Below are 19,685 nucleotides of genomic sequence, written 5' to 3'. Positions count from 1 at the left end.
TAAACAGAGTTCAATCTTGTCAATTGTAGAGATGATCCAAGCATGTAAAACCCCACAGACGCATTGAAAAGCATTCAATTAGCCCAACGACCTTTCATCTCCCATATTAGACTTAAAAGACCTACACTCACATGGAATCCACGGCGGGATCCACATGAGGAGTGGATTCCATGTGAGTAGCCCTGGAGGACCTTGGACAGTACTTATATAAGGATAGGATCCATGCTCTTCCTTAGTCCTTGAGAGTGATCTTTATCTCTTCCAGTTCTCTACCCGGCCCAGTTCCCCGGTTCCTCTAACAAGATGGGGTGGCATGACCAAACTACCCCTGCCCGAACACTCTACTTGGGTGAAGTCCACCATCCCCTATTACAAGAACTGGGGAACTGCCGGACATAGAACTAGAGGACATAATTTTCCATCTCTCTCTCTCTCTCTAGCCTTCTCTTCTCTATATAAACAAACACATAGAGAAGAGTTGTTCATTGCATCTATCCTACAAAAGACTACGACGCAAGAAAGAGAAAGAGTGAGTGTGTGTGTGTGTGTGTTTATTTTTTTTGGTAATGTGTGTGTGTTAAAGAGGTAGCAAGTGTATTAGTAGCTATGGCCAATTTCGGTGTTGTGAAAGTTGTGTGCCTTGTTCTGGCCTGCATGGTTGTGGCTGCACCACATGGTGTAGATGCCGCAATCTCATGCCCAGTTGTCCCCATGCCTCAACTATCTGCGCTCGGTCAGCTCGGTCACTGAGACTTGCTGCAATGGCGTGAAATCACTCATCGCCACCGCTAAAACCACTCCTGATCATCAGTCGCGACCGTTTGTGGGTGCCTCAAGACCGCCTCCGCTAGGATTTCCGGCTTCAACGTCGACAATGCTGGTGCACTGCCTGACAAATGTGGTGTCAACTTTCCCTTCAAGATTAGACCCTCCATCGACTGCTCCAAGTATATATATCCTCTTCTTAATTAATTCCTCTTTAATTACAGATTTAGAAAATTTGGAAATTGTTAATTTCATACTTGTTTGAGGCTGACAAATGGGTTTCTGTTATGTTGGCAGGGTGAGTTGAGGTGAGGTGAGGTGAGGTTGATGCGTGACGAGGGCTTGAAGGAAGAAGATCAATAAATGTGTTAAGAGATTGTGGAAGGCCACATTAGTGGTGGAAGTCTAAGTTTGAATGCTTTTTGAGATGAGTAGTAATATCTCTATTTCTCTGTATATATAAGCACTTGTGGTTGTATACCGAACGCTAGGACGGGGTTGTCCGGATTTGTTGGAAGACCCAAGGCGTATTCGGAGACCGATAGGTTCCAGTTCGTAATTCGGGTTTGACATCATCGGGTGACCGACGGCAATTTCTGGACCAGGGATATTGCATGTGTGAATAATATGAGTTCGGCTCCTTATTGTGAACTCATTTCCCCTTTCACTTCCACTTGTTTTCTCAGACACAATTAACCCTACCTTAAATTAATATTGCAGTATTCTTGCCCCTCCCCCCCCCCCCCCCCCCCAACTCTAAAAAATAAATTAGGAGAGGATTCTCTACATGGCCCGATTACAGTTTGTGGCAAATGAGAGAAACCCCTTTGGAATCTTTGATCATAGGGGGAGGGGTATTTATGATATATCGCCCCTCATATAAACAGTAATATGTGAGAAGGTAAGAGAAACCCCTTTGGAATCAAATTTTATTCAGTCTCTTTGGGTAAAAAAAGAAGTCATAATAGGTAAGAGATCCTCGGCAATAGAGGGCTTCCATGACTCCTGAAGTGGGTAACTCAATGCCCATTTTGCAATATTGCGGGTAGGGTTGCAATAAAATCTGGTTGGGCTGAACTTTTTAAAACTCTCAACCCGACATTGATTCCCATTCACTGGACCAAACCCTGATTAATGGTCTCAAAAATCCAATCCTGACCCACCCTCAGGATTGAGTCGGACTGACCTTGATTGATCCTAATCAAGGAAGGGGGCCGAGGGAGATGCAAGGGGCTGGGCCATGAAGAAAAAGAAGACAGGATGATTTCACTCTTTTTCAATCTTTTCTTTTGAACTTTCTTTTGATGGGTTCTACCTATTATGGACAGGTAGAAACCATATCCCTTGCTCACATATAACTTCTCAGCATGATTGGGGTTCACAAAATGGAATAGTTGTTTTTGTAAGAGTACCGAAAACAATTGCATGGACATACATAAGAAGATATTTGATTGAGCTAAGCTTGAAAAGTTGATGCTTTCTACCTTAAATCATGTACTATCAATCCAACAATTAATATTGCCACACCACCCTTCCACAATACACAATGAGAATTAAGTACTTTGATAAACTTATCAAAGTGGGTTATGAGAATGAGTTTTCTTCTCGATAACAAATAAAAGAAAGGCACCAAAATAAGCCATTATCTCATTATTATTTAGAAAAGAAAAAAAAATTTCCTTTACCATGCAGTGAAGTTCACCACACCATCCTAAGGTTCACAAACCCTTATAGGATTTTAGTATATTTTCCAAAATACCCTCATGATACCCTTCCGCTTGCATCTGAAGTCCCGTGATGAATGAATTTTCATGGCTTAAGAAAAACTCGATCCTATTATTTATTTTTTATTCATAAAATCTCAAATTATTCCATCTTTCCACCATACATGGTAAAAGACCAAAGGTAACAACATGGGTTCTTACCCAAAAACATAAAAGCATAACCACAGGGGTCACGAAGGTACCACTGAGTACTACAGACAAATACATCCAAAATGAAAAATCCTTTATTAGTATATCCTATCTCTACTTCCAAACTCTCATCACATCTCAGTTTCACTTCACCCTGCAAACATAACAAAAACCCTAATTAGTTATCTATTTCTCTCACTCTTAAGAAGTAATGGATGATTCAAAGTAAAAATAGAAAGAAACTTAAGAAATTAAAGTTGTGTTTGGTATGCATTCTAGGTTGATTTTGCATTCTCAGATGATAAAAATAGTTGTTTTTATCACCTAAAAATGTGAAATCGACCCAGAATGCATACCAAACACATCCTAACCATTATTAGTTATGTATTTCTCCAACTCTTAAGAATTAATGGATGATTCAAAGTAAAAATAGAAAGAAATTCAAGAAATTAAAGCGGTGTTTGGTATGCATTCTAGGTCGATTTCGCATTCTCAGATGATAAAAATAGTTGTTTTTATCGTCCAAAATTGCGAAATCGATCCAAAACGTGTTCCAAGAATGCATACCAAACACAGCCTAAGAAAAATTAAAAGAGCTATTAGCATACTTGGAGCAGTCAGTGGAGGTGCTGATCTTGTAATGGAGGTTGACACCACAAGCACTAGGGAGTTTAGCAGCATAACTGAGATTGATACCAGAAATGGAACTGTAGAGTGTCTTGAGGCATCTACAAGTAGTTTGACGATCGGTGGTGGTATTAGCAGCAGAGTTAAGACCCTTCACACCATTACAGCAAGAAGAAGAGATAGAACTACCCTTGCGTAGGTAGTCGAGGCAGGCTGACAGCTTGGTGTCTACCTCTGAGCATGTCATGGTAGCTTCTGCATAGGGTGCAGTCACCACCATTAATGCCACAACAAAGCACACAAGCTTCCCAATTCTAGAGATGGCCATGGCTACAATAAACTCTCCTTCTTAACTTAGTCTTGGGGGCTGAAATGGATGCCTCTTATGGCTAGCTTCCAAGTTCCAATTTGTATGCTTATATAGAGAATGGTAGGGAGAGAGAGAGAGGGGGGGTGAGGGGTGGGATTCAATTTGGATTCTAGGTGAAGGAGGTAATGGTGGGTAGTTGAGCAAAATTATTTTGGTGTTCATATCAGTTGGACTTGGACTTAGGGGTGTCAAACCCTAGCTCGAATTAGCCAACCGGGCAAACCGGCTTGATTCGAAACTGATATGAAGCTTATTGGATTGTCTTTGGATTGGAGTTTTGTGAAACTAGACCGCACTGAAACCGATAAAATATTAAATAGATCTTAAAAAACCGGAGACCCGATAAAAAATCAATACCAGCCTAAAATTCATTTAAAAAAAAACACACACACACACGATTTTTCCCTTACTTATGTATAACCCAGTAGCTGACTACTTGGCTAAATCAGCGGTTCAGTTGAGAGTCTCCTCCACGATGGTGAACTTTCCTCCCACAATAAAGGATGATCTGTTAATTGACGCCCAGCGTAGACCGAGATATCAGTTTATATAGTTCTTTTTAGTAGTTAGCTTAATTTTATCTCTAGTTGATGCCAATGCCGAAGGTGGGAGGTGATAATTTTGGGTATCCTTGTATTTGTATCTGGTTTCGTCCAGTTTCTATTTCACCATTGAACTCTATTTTTTCCTTTTAATATAAATGATCATTGTAGCGAGAAAAAAAAAAAAGTACAAGTCAAATCGAATATAAACTGAACCAAACACGATACCAAACCGATAAGAAACCAAATTAAAACCGATGCAACCTTATTGGATTGATTTTGGACTCACCCATTCTCACACCGAAACCAATTTGAAACCAAACCAACGGATTGACACCCCTACTTGGACTAATTGAATGCCATGCATGCTTCACCGGCCCATTGACACCCCTACTTTGAATTGAATGCCTTGCATGCTTCATGGTCTAACTCAGATAATGTTTAGATTTAGTAAAGTAGCTTCAACCTGAGTCATAAGAGTTAGCTCTTCTTCCTCCTTGCATTTTCAAAACAAAGGTTATGGAGACCTTGTAAACACCACCATATATAAGTGGGTGAACAATTGGTGAATCAACCTAACAGAGTAATGAGTGATAGATCACTCTTCACGCCTATACACATTTAAAATCTGAATTCCGGCAGCCATAATTAGTTGATCTGATTAATGCTAGATAAAATGAACACTCTTGGATTCTTGAGTTAATCGTCGACAGGATCTACTACTATCCCTCCAAATGGAATTGATAGGAATGCTCGTTCAAATGGAGTCGGAACTGACTCAACACATACCAAATTGATTGACAGATAGGCCACAAGGCTCCCTACTCACATGTTAAGTTTGAGTTCAAACAAAATTTGTAAAGTAGCAAAACAAACCATTGGAGAATCTAGGACTACCGATGAAGTGCATGGACATACATGGAGGTATAACACAATTTTATGGGACGGTAAATAGTTGAATTTAAGGCTAAATTTTTGTACATAATAACTTTAGACCATTTCCTAGATATTCAACGGTTGAAATTGGCTCAACAACCTTTCACGTAGCAGCATTAGGTGAACTGCATAGCTCCGGCCCTTTCAATATTTATTATTATTATTATTATTAATTTTAGTAGTGGTGTTAACTCAGCCAGATTGACGATCTGCTTGAGTTGGCCGGTCAGCAAATTAGTCTAGTTCCTTGTTTTAAACAATGTTGATGTTATGATAAATCTATCATATTTGGAATTTCACTTAGTCATATTTTCGATCTCATACTAAATCTTTTCTTAATCATCCAAATCTTGATGATACAATAGAATTAGATGAAGTTAAGTAATTCTTTTAATTGAAAATTACCATATTAGACAAAATTTGCAATCGAACACCATAAGACATAAGGTATATCTATAAGGACATATGTGTAAACATATATTTATAGACCATAGGAGAATTTGAAGCCACTTTACCAATGGTTGAAACTGCCCCCATCAACATTCCATGTGGTGCAACCAGGTGAAATGTCCAGCTAGGAATCTAAGCAGGTCATCTAACTAATCTTTTGCCTTGTTTTAAACCATTTTCAAGATTTTCATAATTTTAACTAATTTTCAAAATATTTTTAGAGCCTTATTTAGCAACATGGCTAACTTTGTTTTGGCTAAAATTTGACATGTAAGTTCAAGACCCTGTGCTCTATCCATCCACAAAATTTGACCCCACTTAATCTACCACATGGTAAATATTGGGTCACGTAGCAAGGCCCCCCTAGCCGGCCCCCTAGGTGGATTATGCAAAAAGCCACATCCCTTAATGTTGTAAAGTGATTGTGGTACAATGGATAAAGTCTTTAATTCTTACATCCACGATTACATTCACTTTGCAACATTTAACAATGAGTTCTAACCTAATCTTCTCTATACACGACAACCATTTCCATTAAAAAACCACGTAAATGGAAACCTGAATTCAACTAAATGTTGAATTATCTAAACCAAAAGCTTAAGCTATTAGGTAAAGAGACCTGATTTTAACATGTGAAAGCATCCAAGGTCCCAGAGTTTTCCAACATAGAATTATTCCCTTTTTCCAGTCCAATAGATTACAAGAGTTTGATAATAGTCTTTTGAGAATTAGGTTTCTATCCGAGAGTGTGGCCTACACCAACACTCCCTTGTGTCTATCTCTCTTCACCTTAAAACAAGGGGACAGATGTGTCTTTTCATATGAAGAGAACAGCGATAGACTCATGAGAGTGCTGGTGTAGACCACACTCTCGTACAAAGAATTTTCTCCCTACTCTTTTATACTTTTAGAATTAATGAGCAACAGTGTTTGGTTATTCTTTGATTTTAAAAATTTAACTCTTAATCCTTAAGAAATGTCATGATGAGAAAACTAGATTTAATTTCTCACGTTTTCCAACAGTCCAATCATAATGTCAAGTCACTGTTGATGAAGAGATTCTCTCTTCAACTTGGGTGATAGAACTTTTGGCTAAATTACATATACATATGGTAACTTTGACAGGTCAATGAAGGAAGGAGCAGCTGGGCATACATAATTGCATATTCTAATCACAATACCATTGCAGTTGATGGTGGATTTGAACAAGTCAGATCTCCAGAAGAGGCAGAAGAACATTCCATTGAAGCAAGATTGCAGAGAGATCAGAATGATAATTTGAAATTGACTTGCTAGAAATGGTAATTACAGCAAACAAAAGATAATCAAACAACAACATCAGATCTAAGGCTATACGATAGCCAAGATGGGACTGAGTGAGCCCAGGATTGGAGCTCCACCAAGTCCGAGAGCCTGAGAAACCAGTATACAGCTGTTTTGTTTATGTGCCTACGAGTTAAGTTACATGTTTGATTACATGCCACATTTTTCAAGTTTATCTCCATCAACTCTACCATTTTAACTTGACCAAAAGTCCACCTAATCATGGCTCCCTCCCCCTAACAATTGGACTCTCTGTAGGCTCTCAGGGTTTCCCTAATTCTGAAGTGCAGAGTGGTTTAACTGGAGTTAGGAACCACTTGCAATTGATTCTGAAGTGGGGATGAGGATGGTCCTCAGCCAAAATGCTCATCAAGTTTAGAAATCTTCTTTCCTTTTTAATTCTCATCAAGTTGGGTGCAGTTTGGGTTAGCTCAACCTGAACCCAACTAGTTGAAACGTGTCTGAAAAATAGGAACTCATTGGATTGATGTGAGAATCATGGGTTTTTCACCTTTTAGATATAGAATTACTTCCATCAAATATATTTATTCCTACTGATCATTTAAATCCTCACTGAGTACAATTTTTTCCAGCCGATCCGCCAAACTACTGGAAGACAAAAGGTGGCTTCTTAAGAATTGATTCTCCCTTCTTAACTCTTCTATTACCCCTTCCATTTCTGAAATTTGTTTTTCCGACATTTGATCTCTTTCGAGATTTTCCCTTCGTAACTCTTCTATCACCTCCTCCATTTCTGAAATTTGTTTTTCCGACATTTGATTTCTTTCATTTTCCCTTCGTAACTCTTCTATCACCTCCTCCATTTCTGAAATTTGTTTTTCCGACATTTGATTTCTTTCAACTTTCCATCACCTCCTCCATTTCTGAAACCTGTTTTTCCGACATTTGATTTCTTCATTTTCCTTCGTAACTCTTCCATCACCTCCTCCATTTCTGAAACCTGTTTTTCTAGCATTTCTTTTTTGGTTCTTAAGTTATTTACCTGCATTAACAGCATAATTCATATTTTAGGTTTTGACAAATGATAGAAAAAACAATTACAAAACAATAGAAGAACCTCACATCATCTGTATTATCTGCAGAAGGGCTTTGTGATGTTTGTGTTTCCTCCACAACTACCTTCCATACTTCTGATGTTTCTCCATTTACATCAATAGCTGTTTCCTCCTTTAGTGTTTCTTCCTTTACATCAATTACTGTATCCTCTGATGTTTCTCCACTTGCATCAAAATTTGTATCATCTGCAGAAGGGCTCTGTGATGCTTGTGTCACCTCCACAGTTACCTTCCGCACTTCTGATGTTTCTCCATTTACATCTTCTAATGTAGATGGGAACTCCATGGTTTCTTTTCGCATCTCTAATAGCTCCCTAATAATATCTATTTGAGAATCCTCAGCAGTTGGGTTCAGCTCCCAAATTATCTGACTTGAAACCAGTAATTGTTAAAACAGAAAAAGTAGAACAAAAACCAACAGGATGTTACTCCAAGTCTGGGTACAATACAGTTACATGAGCCTTCCACCCAACCTGAACCCAATAGTCAGGGAGGGGTTTTCTACCTCGAGCAATCCAAGGTCCCAAACTCTAACCCAATACAACATAAGTTTGAGTTGGACACATTTGGTTCAGGTTGAACAAAGCCCATGTTGCAGTCCTTCCAAGACACCATGGATTCCTCAACAGTCAGCATTTGGAATTTACAATGCAAGCACCAAAATTATGGTATATAAGGTCAATATGGTTTGAACACTGTGCACTCTACGAGACAAATGACACCTCTAATACAAACTAAAGCAATTGCGTACAAACTATTGGTATTTTATAAACAGTTATGCTCATAATAAATTATCTGCAAGTGATTTTGTACCTGATCCTCATGCAATTTGTCAAATTTTTCTGTGACCCATTGCCTAGTATATGAAGAAGAGTTTTTCCATCGGCAAAAACGAGGGAAGGGCAAGTTTCGTCCTTGGTTAAGAGGCCGGGCAACATCAATATGTGCATAACACCAAATCTGTGAAGAGATCAATATGGTAAGAATCAATAAATTATGTGGATGCATTATAGAGAGAGAGCCATGGACAGAGAAACGTACTTGGACAAATATGAGACAACCTCCCACATATTCTATCCTTTGTTTTTTTCTTCTATCTAACCAGAGATGCAGATTCTCATGGACTGCTGCTCCCCAAGCATATCCCTGCAGCTTATCCACGTCTTTCATAAAAGAAAGATAACGAGAATCTACTGTTCCATTGGCATCTGGAAAAAGAAGCACTCCGAATGTAAATAATAGAAACGTCCTAATAAAATCATCATTAACCACCATTTTGAATGATTCAAGCCTCTTCTCAATTGCTGCTACTGCAATCTCTCTCTTTCCTGGGACAGCACCATACTCTCTTTCCAAATCTGAGAAGGGTTCATCATTTTTTAGGGCCACCGGCTCACCCATCACACGTAGTCCTAAAATCAAGGCCACATCCATGAGGGAAAACCGTATGTTACCAGGTGGAAGTACAAATGCCTTCTTTTCACGACTCCATCTGTCCATCAGTTCCGCTAACAGAGTCTTGCTCAACTTTTGGTTAGGCATAATAAGCAAATGACCAAATCCCGTTTTCTTTATTGCATTCTTTTGACCATCTGAGAGTTTCTCTACTTGTTTGACAAATGTCGACACAGGAAACCTAGTATTAATATTCTCAACCTGCCCAAATTAAGCAAAGAACAAACATTAAATGTATAACAACATTTCTCAGTCAAACATTCATTATCAGTGATGAGTGATATGAAATAGTTTGAAGTTACTGAAACTAAGGAAGCATTTCCTCTAACTAATACAGGAACATATTGGTGTAGATAGACTTCCTACTGAATTCTATTAAATTAGTTGCTTGTTATTCAAATCAAGGTTTCTATAATCAGGCATATGAAGTACCATCAAGTTTTGAACTTTCATGTTTCGTAGATAAAATTATTGATATTCTGACTCCAGGGAGTAAGTAGGGGACAAGAAAAGGATGTACAGATTTTCGAATGATGTAGGCCTGCTGATAACACAACCACTGACACATTAATTGATGATTGATCAATATTTGGATGTCAGGTCTATTTAAAGACAGTTGGTGGAATTGAAAACTATTTATTCTTAAAAAAGGTTTATGCTGAATGATATAGATCAATGTATAGAGAGGAGAAGGACCAAAATAAAGTTACAGAAAAGTTACTGTTCACGCATTACTATTCACGTGAACAGTACCCGGTTTACTGTTCATGTGAACAGTGTTGTGGGTCCATAAGCCTTACATGGAGAAGAAAGTCCAAGCAAATATTTGAGATTCTGTGGGGCCCACTGAAGATAGCTAGACAAGGCAGATTTTATTGCTGATTAGTTAGTTACTAATTTTGCTTTCCTTACATTTTAGTAACCTTGCTTGTTTAGAAGACTGATTCTATAAAGCCTTAGTAGTTGCTATTTTCAATTAGTTTCTATTTCTTTACTTTCTTATTTCAGTTAGTTTCAATTTTAAAAAGTTTCTAATTCTTAGCTTCTATTTTTGTAAGCTTGCCTGAGCTAAAATTGACACCCATTGTAAGGAAGGATTACCAATTGATTAATGAAATTTACAAGCAATGCTTGCCTCCAATTCTGAGAAAGAACTTGCCTTTCAACAACTGAGATAGCTGTGGGTGAGAGACCCAAGACTGAGATAGCTTAACCCTCCCCCCCCCCCCCCTCTATCCGTATCCCCCTTTCTATCTATCCTTCTATTTTCACTTTTTGTTCTTCCAATCGACCCCTACTGTTGCTGCCAATAAACTGTTGCTGGAGGACTCTTTCAAGACTTAAATCAATCCGCACTCATCACCAAGTACTGCTACTTCTGTTTACACAATCAAGTGAAGGACTGCTGCACCAGCGATCTCAGTTCTGCCAAGAATCTGCTGCAAACTTCAGACTTGAATAACTTCACAACCAGCCACTAGAATTGGCTGATATTTGGAGCACAAATTACCCTTGCCTAGGCCTTCACTCAATCCTACTTTGGACTTTGGAGCCATTCCTGCTGCTGGTTTGGTCCTTATTCACTAAGTTACTAATTCTGATTTAGTTTCTATTTTGGTGTTCTGCTGCAACTATTAGCGATCCTACATTACTGAATTTCTGTTCTCTTCTGTTTTTCACATTTCAACGTTCTTTTCCTTTCTGATTCCTACTTGCAGATTACTAACCTTTCAGTTTCTTGACTAATATTTTGATGTAACTGGGACTCCATGGTTTCTTTTGGATCTCTAATAGCTCCCAGATAATATCTATTTGAGATTCTTCAGGAGTTGGATTCAGCTCCCTTTTATTCTAAAAAAAGTTTATGCTGAATATTTATTCTCTTCGGCCTTTCTCAATTCAAATTTTCTTTTCCTTTTTGACACTTACTCGCAAATTATTGTCACGGTTCTAACAGATTAGAATATCAGTTTGTATTATTTTTTTGTACCTGGAGACTATGCAACCCCAACTTCTTTTTTCCCTGTTTCTTCTTTTTGGGTGAGGGGGAGTGGAGAAGGTAATCACCAATCCAGAGCTAAGCCTAAGCATGAAGGAGATGTAGCAAATAAATGTATTTAATTAATATTGTGACAATAGTTTTACCAACCATTATTAATGAGTAATTTCTTCCAGTCCATGGGAGCTTCCTTGAACAATTCACTACAATTGCTTCATCATACCCAAGTACCACAGCAATGCCAACAAGAATAGATATCAAATGGTTTGGTATCTCTAGGAAAGTTATTAAGTAAAATTAATATCATAAGAATAGATTCACTGACCATGGTTAGTGGATAATTTTTTCTGTCCACGAAAAGGCCTGTTGAGCAAATCACTTTAATTGTTTCACCATATCTGAGATACCCTGACACTGATAACAAGAAGAATAACTATCAAACAATTTTTGTTTTCAACTATGAGGGGAAAGATTGAGCATGAATGCATACGAAGTTAAGAAGCACAAATTAAAAGGAAATCAAGAAACTTCAATGGATCTAAGGCACTGCTGAAATTCCAAAGCTATGGATCTAACTGTATTTTGTTGTTTTTTATGCCGCAGTTGTGAGTTTGCCATTGGCACTCTGAATCCAAATCAGGTCATTACCTCTTGATTCTCTATTTATTGACCTATTGGTAATTGAGACCTTGAGAATAGCCTGACAAGTATGGTCATAAAAGAGCCGTTAAAGCAGATCAACATTCCAGCCTCCAAAACTATGGGTTCCACAGCTTTGGTTTCATTCCTTTCATGATTGTTCCATCAAATTTCAAATTAAAGCAATTAGGTATTAATGGATCAATGCACACCTCAATAACTGAACCATTGCCAACAATCCAGCAGATTCTCCTCCTGCTCCTTTCCAAATCATGGAAAAACATCTCGGTCTCAGCAGCTACCAAGATGAGATGGCCAACGACTCCAAAAAAATCCCTGGTTTTGACATATCTTGACCTATTTCGACCGAACCAGTCCATGTTTCCCAAGTTTCAACCAGAACACCTATATAAATTCACTTCTCTCCATCGAAACTTGAGGAAACCTGGCTCTAAACTAGGACAGGCACTTATTTATGCCAAATATCATTTAAGTAAATGTTTTCATTTACTTAAGATATTATTCATAAATAAGCAAATACCCCCTATTTGAAACCAATAAAAATAGTTAAAAAATCAAATTTCAAAAGGATAAAAAGTGAACCCACCCAGTTCAAGAACAAAAACTGGATTTTCGGCGGTAGATGTAATCTTCAACTTTTAAATGCTGGGGTTTCTCAAGTCTAAAAATTGCATAGATCTTAATATGGTAAAACATTGCTAAAAACCAAAGTGCGGTAAAATATTCATTTGTTTTGCTATTTTAAAAATATTTTCATTTAAAGCGATTTTAAACTGTATTCGCGCACACCAAATAAGATTTGAACGAAAAATTTTGCACATACCAAACTAAGGCATGCCTGCAGAGGTCATCACGTGCGCGCGGCTGGCCATGCCGGGGTGGTGCAAGGCATCACTGCTCCATGCCTTAATCTTTTTAAGGGTCTTTTGTTTCAAAGGCTGCTGGAGTTAACCGGGGCCCTAGAGGCGTAGCAAAAATAAATACAAAAATTGAGAGCCCCTAAAAATAAATAAAAATGTGAAGGGGCCTTCAATGCAATAATGTAAAGTTTGCAGATTTGAATTTAATGGCCTGGATGAAGCCACATCGGCTCTTATGCCAATCGGGTGGAGCGCTAAGAATGGACTGCTTCGGGTTCTTGCATCGACATTTCTATTGGTCTGTGCACTTATTCCTCGATAAGCCACGTCTCACCAGATATTCGCATAGACTTGAGATCCTATTCCTCGAGATATGGATTGCCACACAAGGATGTGCGTGTGTGCGTTGCTTCATTCGAAAAATTGTCAGAATTGTAGTTTATTGCGATGATGCGTCACACACGGAACACGCATGTCGGGATTCCCTTTAAGTGGCTATCAGGCTTTCAAATTCGCGAAGTGTATTTAAAAAGATCTGACGATCCATATTCTAGGTGTCGGTATCTTCTTCAATCCAATGGCTTCTATATCCGCCGACAACCCAATGACGCTAAATACGTCACTATTTAAAGTGGTGAGGTTCTGATTGTCACAAAAAAGGCCCCGAAATGCCCCTGATCTTCATTTGGCCAGAACTTTGGCTACATAGCCCGAATTTGGGTGTTCCAAATTGCAGTTTTCTCACAGGAACGAGAGGAATCTACTGGAATGAAGAGATAGAACTCAAGTGTGCCCCAAAATAAAATATCTGAAGTTCATTGATGCTTTGATCATTTGAAGGATTGGGTTCATCTTCTTCAAGCTTGATCGCATCATTAAGGATCCCAAGAGCATGGTGGAGCTTGTGATTGTTGTTGTGTGCGGAAAACTTCAAGTAGCTAGTCCACTTAGGTGATTTCTTCCCAACTTTTACTTTCTTAGATCCTAGGTCATGTTGATTGATGTTGTAAATGCCTAGTTGATCTATGTTGGGATTGGGGTGTTAATTTCAATCACTTTATTGCATTGTAAAAGCCCTTAGAGTTGTTGCTCAAAAGGTGCTTGTGAAAAATCCTAGACAGACCTAGGTCCTCATAGTTGGGGTGAGTGATTGGAGTAGTTGCCCTTCATCTTTATATGAACAAGGTCCGAAGCCATAACTGTAGTTGCAGTGTTAGAGAGTATTTGTGCAAATACTAAACCCAGTGTGGATATTGCACCGTAGATGTAGGCTTATTGCCGAACCATGTAGATTTGTGTGTTGTATTGATTGTTTGTGGTATTTTGAAGTTTTGTGTTGTTTGAGCAAAGTAGGTGTATACTTCTGGATGGTCTAACTGTTAGTTATATTGGGCCAAAATACTGTGGGGGTATTCTGGATTTTTTTCCTTTATTATTTGTTAGTTTCTTATGTGGTTTAATCCCACATTGCTTACGTAATTATTTTTACTATGTCATTATAGTTATAAATACAATGTGCTTGGGATGAACTAATCATCCAAGCATTAACCTAATTCAAATCTGTTTCTACATGGTATCAGAGCAGATTTCGAACTAGGGACACCAATTTTTCTCGGTTTTTGTTCTTCTTCTCCCTTGTTCTTCTCCCTTGTTCTTCAGCCACTTTGATATTATTTATTGCAGCCTAGGCTCATCCATTGATTCCATCACTTTAGGGCTTTGTTCAAAACCCTAAAAACCATAATCGATCAAGGTTCCTTTTTGGCTGCTGGTTCTATTTGTTTGGGACTTTACTTGAAGTTGTTTGGCCTTCTCTGCTGCCGGTATGGGTGACTCTACCAACTCTACTGCTACTTTTGTTCATGATGGCAATCACAAGACAGATTATCACAGCTTTCCACCTAACCCCATCAAACTGGATGGCTCAAATTACCTTCTGTGGTCCAGATCAGCCTCCTTTGCCATTGCTGGCCATGGCCTCACTGACCATATTGATGGCACTATTGTTAAGCCTAGTGATAAAGGCCCTGATCAGACTAAGTGGCTGGCCAATAATGGTGTTCTCATGTCCTACCTCATAGGCTCTATGACTTCAACTTTACAGCATAATTTTCTTCTTCTGGATACTGCCGACCAGATTTGGGCTGCTTACAAGGAGACCTACAGACAGCTTGGCAATGATGCCCAGGTTCATGAAATTCAAAAGAAGGCCCTTCACACTACTCAGGGAGACCTTTTTGTTTCGGACTACTATGCTTCTCTCCGCAGCCTGTGGCAACAGTTAGATCATTACTCTGATTTTCACCCCTTTACAGTTGCTGATATTGCTTCTTCTAAGAAACATGTGGACAAGATCAGAGTCTATGATTTTGTAGCTGGTTTGAATATGGAGTATGATCTCATTCGTGTTCAAGTGTTGGGTCATACACCTTTTCCCACACTTGAACAATCTTATGCATTGGTTTCTTCTGAGGAGAACCGTAGGGTTGCCATGTTACATCCTCCTATTAGTGACAGATCTGCTCTCAAGGCTGCTGCCCCCATCACTCCTACACCTATTGGCACTGCTTCTCTTGTGATTCTACTACAGGGGCTGTTGTTTATGAGCACTGTCACAAACCATATCACACCAAGGAGAAGTGTTGGAAACTTCATGGGAAACCAGCTGACTTTGAAGCAAAATGGGCTGCCAAGACCAAGAACAAGACAAAGCCCAAGGCCCATCGATCGAGATCACATTACTACGCACCCTACTATCGACTCCTCGGTCTATCCCAGATGAGCTGCAGCATTTCGACGTATGTTGAGGTCTTCCGCTGCTGCTGCCTCTACTACATCAGCTACTGCTAATTCTTCCGCTCATTCAGGTTCACACTTTGCCCGGTCAGGTATTCCTTTTGGCGGTCATTGTGCTTCTGTAGCCTCCCACCCTTAGATCATAGATTCTGGGGCTACAGATCATATGACCCGTTCCTCTAGTTTGTTTCATCGATACTCTCCTACTTCTGGGAAGGACAAGGTCAAGGTAGCTAATGGTTCTCTTTCATCTATCTCTGGAAAGGGAATCATCAACTGCACTTCCTCCCTTCCATTAACTTCTGTTTTGCACATTCCTAATTTTACTACTAACCTTCTTTCCATTAGTAGTATTACTCGTGATCTTAACTACAAAGTTACTTTCTTTCCTTCTCATTGTGTGTTTCAGGCTCTGGCCTCTGGGAAGACGATTGGATTGGGTAAAGTGCACAGTGGGTTGTACCTGCTTGATGATGGTCGCTTCTCTCCACCACCATTACCTTCTCCACTACACCAAAACTCCATGGTCTCTTCTGAACTCTACCAGTGGCACTCTAGGTTAGGTTACCCCCCTTTAGGAATTTTAGCACATTTATTTCCTAGTTTGGTCACCCTACATACTAAAGATGACTTTTTTTGTGAGGCGTGTTCTGGCCAAACAGACACGTTCCAATTATCCTATTTCAAATAAAAGAAGTTCTTGTTTTGAGTTAGCACATTCTGATGTTTGGGGCCCTAATCGTAAACCCTCTATTTCTGGCCATCGGTGGTTTGTATCTTTAATTGATTGTCATTCTAGGAACACATTGGTCTATCTCTTGCACACCAAAAATCAAGTTTTTTCATGCTTTCAACACTTTCATAAAATGGTCCAAACTCAGTTCCAGGCTACTCTCAAAATATTGAGAAGTGATAATGGAACAAAGTATAAAGAATCACAATTTCAAAAATATTTGGCTGACCATGGAATCATTCATCATACTAGTTGTGTTGATACCCCTGCCCAGAATGGTGTGGCAGAAAGGAAAAACCGCCACCTGTTAGAAATGGCCAGAGCATTAATGTTTGCGAGGAATGTCCCGTCTCAATATTGGGGGGATGCGGTTATCACGGCAGCCTATCTCATCAATAGGCTACCATCTCGGGTACTTCACTCCCGTAGCCCCTCTGATGTTTTAATTGGTAATTCCTCCTTTATTGTGCCTCCCAAGGTGTTTGGTTGTGTGTGTTATGCTCGAGATACTAAATCTCCCAGCAAACTTGAACCTAGAGGACTCCGTTGTATTTTCTTGGGTTATTTTCTAACCCAGAAAAGCTATAAATGTTACCATCCCCCTTCCCGCCGTACCATGGTTAGCATGGATGTTGTTTTCCATGAGTCCCTTTCTTATTATTCTTTGCCACCTCTTCAGGGAGAGAGTGTTGGTGAAGATGTGGCTTTCGAGATTCCTCTACCTGAGGAGCCTCTGGCTGCCCAGCCCTCTTTACCACCCACGGCTGCTGTCCAGCCCCTTTTGAATGCTTCCCATCCACCCTTGGATGCTACCCATCCTACTTTGGATACCTCCCAACAACTTCTGGCTATTCCTCCCTCACCTAATGGGAATACTTTACAGGAGGAGACCATAGAAAATAGTGGTCCAGAGAACTATTGGTGAATTTCAGAAGAGAATTGACAACTCCAACATGATCACCTATAAAAGGGGAAGGTCCACAAGAGGGCAGTTGCATCCCACTATAGCACTAGTACCCATCCAATTGCCGGCTCCAGACACAGATCCTACATCTCCTGGTAATCCATCTCCTTCCGACCTACCTATTGGACTTCGCAAAGGTACTAGGACTTGCACTTTACATCCCATATCTCATTTTGTTTCGTATAACTCTCTTTCTCCCTCTTTTCGTGCATTTATATCTTCTCTTTCCTCTGTTTTGGTTCCTAGAAATTGGCAGGAAGCATCTACAGATGGAAAGTGGAAGACAACAATGTTAGAAGAAATGATAGCACTACACAAAAATAATACGTGGGATCTTGTGGCTCTTCCTCCAGGGAAAAAACCAGTGGGCTGTAGATGGGTCTTCGTAGTTAAACAGAAGGCTGATGGTTCGGTGGACAGGTACAAGGCATGTTTGGTTGCAAAGGGGTTCACTCAGACTTATGGAGTTGACTATCAGGAGACCTTTGCACCAATGGCAAAGCTCAACACTGTCAGGGTGTTATTATCTTGTGCTGCAAATCTTGGGTGGGATCTTCAACAGTTAGATGTCAAAAATGCCTTTCTCCATGGAGAGCTTGAGGAGGACGTATATATGGACATTCCACCTGGTTTCTCTGATGACAGGACTAAGGGCAAGGTTTGTAAATTGAAGCGTGCTCTTTACGGCTTGAAGCAGTCACCCAGGGCCTGGTTTGGCAGATTTCATAAGGCTATGATTTCAACATGTTACAAGCAGAGCAATGCTGATCACACTTTGTTTATCAGACGACTTGGTGACAAAGTTACTCTTCTCGTAGTCTATGTGGATGATATTGTGATCACTGGTAATGATGATGCTGCAATCAGGGATTTGAAAGTTCTTCTTGGCCGTGAGTTTGAGGTCAAAGATCTTGGTTCCGTAAAATATTTTCTAAGGATAGAAGTTGCTCGATCTTCAAAGGGCATCTTTCTTTCTCAAAGAAAATATGTTCTTGATTTATTGACTGAGACAGGGCTACTTGGTTGTCATCCTTCAGATACTCCTATGGAAGCTACTACAAAACTTAGGGAGAAAGAGGGTGAGCCGGTTGACAAGGGTGCCTATCAGCGATTAGTTGGCAAACTAATCTACCTTTCCCACACACGTCCTGACAATGTAGTTGCTATGAGTTTGGTGAGTCAGTTCATGCATGATCCATATTCCTCTCATATGGATGCGGTCTGTCGTATTTTGAGGTACTTGAAGTCTGCTCCAGGAAAGGGAATCTTCTATCTGCCAATGGTCACTTGAAGGTTGAAGCCTATACTGATGCCGATTGGGCTGGTTCTCCTGACAGGAAATCTATCTCTAGCTACTGTTCCTTTGTGGGTGAAAACCTTGTCACATGGCGGAGCAAAAAGCAGAATGTTGTAGCAAGGTCTAGTGCTGAAGCCGAATTCCGCGCAATGGCACAAGGAATTTGTGAACTTCTGTGGCTTAGAGGGTTATTGCAGGATATTGGTGTTGTTGTCCATCTTCCAATGATGCTTTATTGTGGTCACAATAAAGCGGGTCACAATAAAGCGGCCATTAGTATTGCTCATAACCCTGTCCAGCATGATCGCACGAAACATGTGGAGGTTGACCGACATTTCATCAAGGAGAAGCTTGAAGCTGGCCTCGTTTGTGTTCCCTTTGTGAAGTCTTCTGATCAGCTAGCTGATGTGTTCACTAAGGGATTGAGTAGTAAGCTGCTTCATCCTATCTTAGTCAAGTTGGGCATGCATGATATATATGCTCCAACTTGAGGGGGAGTGTTAGTTATATTGGGCCAGAATACCGTGGGGGTATCCTGGACTTTTTTCCTTTATTATTTATTAGTTTCTTATATGGTTTAATCCCACATTGCTTATGTAATTATTTTTACTATTTCATTATAGTTATAAATACAATGTGCTTGGGATGAACTAATCATCCAAGCATTAACCTAATTCAAATCTGTTTCTACACTAACCAATCTTAGTAATAAGTGGGAGTATACACGAATTGTAGCTGGCCAATGGGGTGCTCTAACTAGTGGTGCTTGCAGGTTACTTGAGTCAGCTCTTGGCAGCCAATATGTGTGTGCAGTGATTTGGTGACAATCAATGGGGCTCAGTTTTTGGGAAGGAATTTTCAAGACTACTAATCACCTCCCTCCCAGTATTGAAGCCTAGTACAACAGTAAGATTTATGA

At 39.7% G+C, this 19,685-nt stretch overlaps 2 protein-coding genes and 1 pseudogene across 2 annotated transcripts; 1 reads left to right on the top strand and 2 right to left on the bottom strand.

The window, feature by feature from the left end:
• Positions 1-564: 564 nt before the first annotated feature.
• LOC122672454 lies at positions 565-1,072 on the top strand (annotated as a pseudogene).
• A 1,737-nt stretch (positions 1,073-2,809) lies between these two features.
• Positions 2,810-3,633, bottom strand: LOC122671803 (non-specific lipid-transfer protein 1-like). The gene is made up of 2 exons (XM_043869248.1): positions 3,287-3,633; positions 2,810-2,832 (listed from the first exon to the last, which is right to left on the bottom strand). Exons 1-2 carry the CDS (start codon positions 3,631-3,633, stop codon positions 2,823-2,825), a joined length of 357 nt encoding a protein of 118 aa, XP_043725183.1. The 3' UTR covers positions 2,810-2,822.
• A 3,751-nt stretch (positions 3,634-7,384) lies between these two features.
• Positions 7,385-11,733, bottom strand: LOC122671801 (protein MAIN-LIKE 1-like). Its single transcript, XM_043869246.1, has 7 exons — positions 11,607-11,733; positions 9,044-9,658; positions 8,816-8,962; positions 8,143-8,369; positions 8,010-8,103; positions 7,870-7,929; positions 7,385-7,669 (listed from the first exon to the last, which is right to left on the bottom strand). The coding sequence occupies exons 1-7, from the start codon at positions 11,607-11,609 to the stop codon at positions 7,478-7,480; spliced, it is 1,338 nt and encodes a 445-aa protein (XP_043725181.1). The 5' UTR covers positions 11,610-11,733; the 3' UTR covers positions 7,385-7,477.
• Positions 11,734-19,685: the final 7,952 nt, after the last annotated feature.

Source organism: Telopea speciosissima, chromosome 8, assembly GCF_018873765.1.
Source record: "Telopea speciosissima isolate NSW1024214 ecotype Mountain lineage chromosome 8, Tspe_v1, whole genome shotgun sequence".
Taxonomy (NCBI): Eukaryota; Viridiplantae; Streptophyta; class Magnoliopsida; order Proteales; family Proteaceae; genus Telopea; species Telopea speciosissima.
Note: the sequence above shows the minus strand (reverse complement) of the source record. Positions and strands in the feature narration are given on the sequence as shown.

Coding starts and splice junctions, on each gene's coding strand:
- LOC122671803 (XM_043869248.1), bottom strand. CDS start 3,633: ATGGCCATCTCTAGAATTGGGAAGCTTGTGTGCTTTGTTGTGGCATTA.
- LOC122671801 (XM_043869246.1), bottom strand. Junction 8,104..8,142: donor GAAACATCAGAGGATACAGT/AATTGATGTAAA, acceptor GGAGGAAACAGC/TATTGATGTAAATGGAGAAA. Junction 7,930..8,009: donor CTGCAGATAATACAGATGAT/GTGAGGTTCTTC, acceptor CTGTTAATGCAG/GTAAATAACTTAAGAACCAA.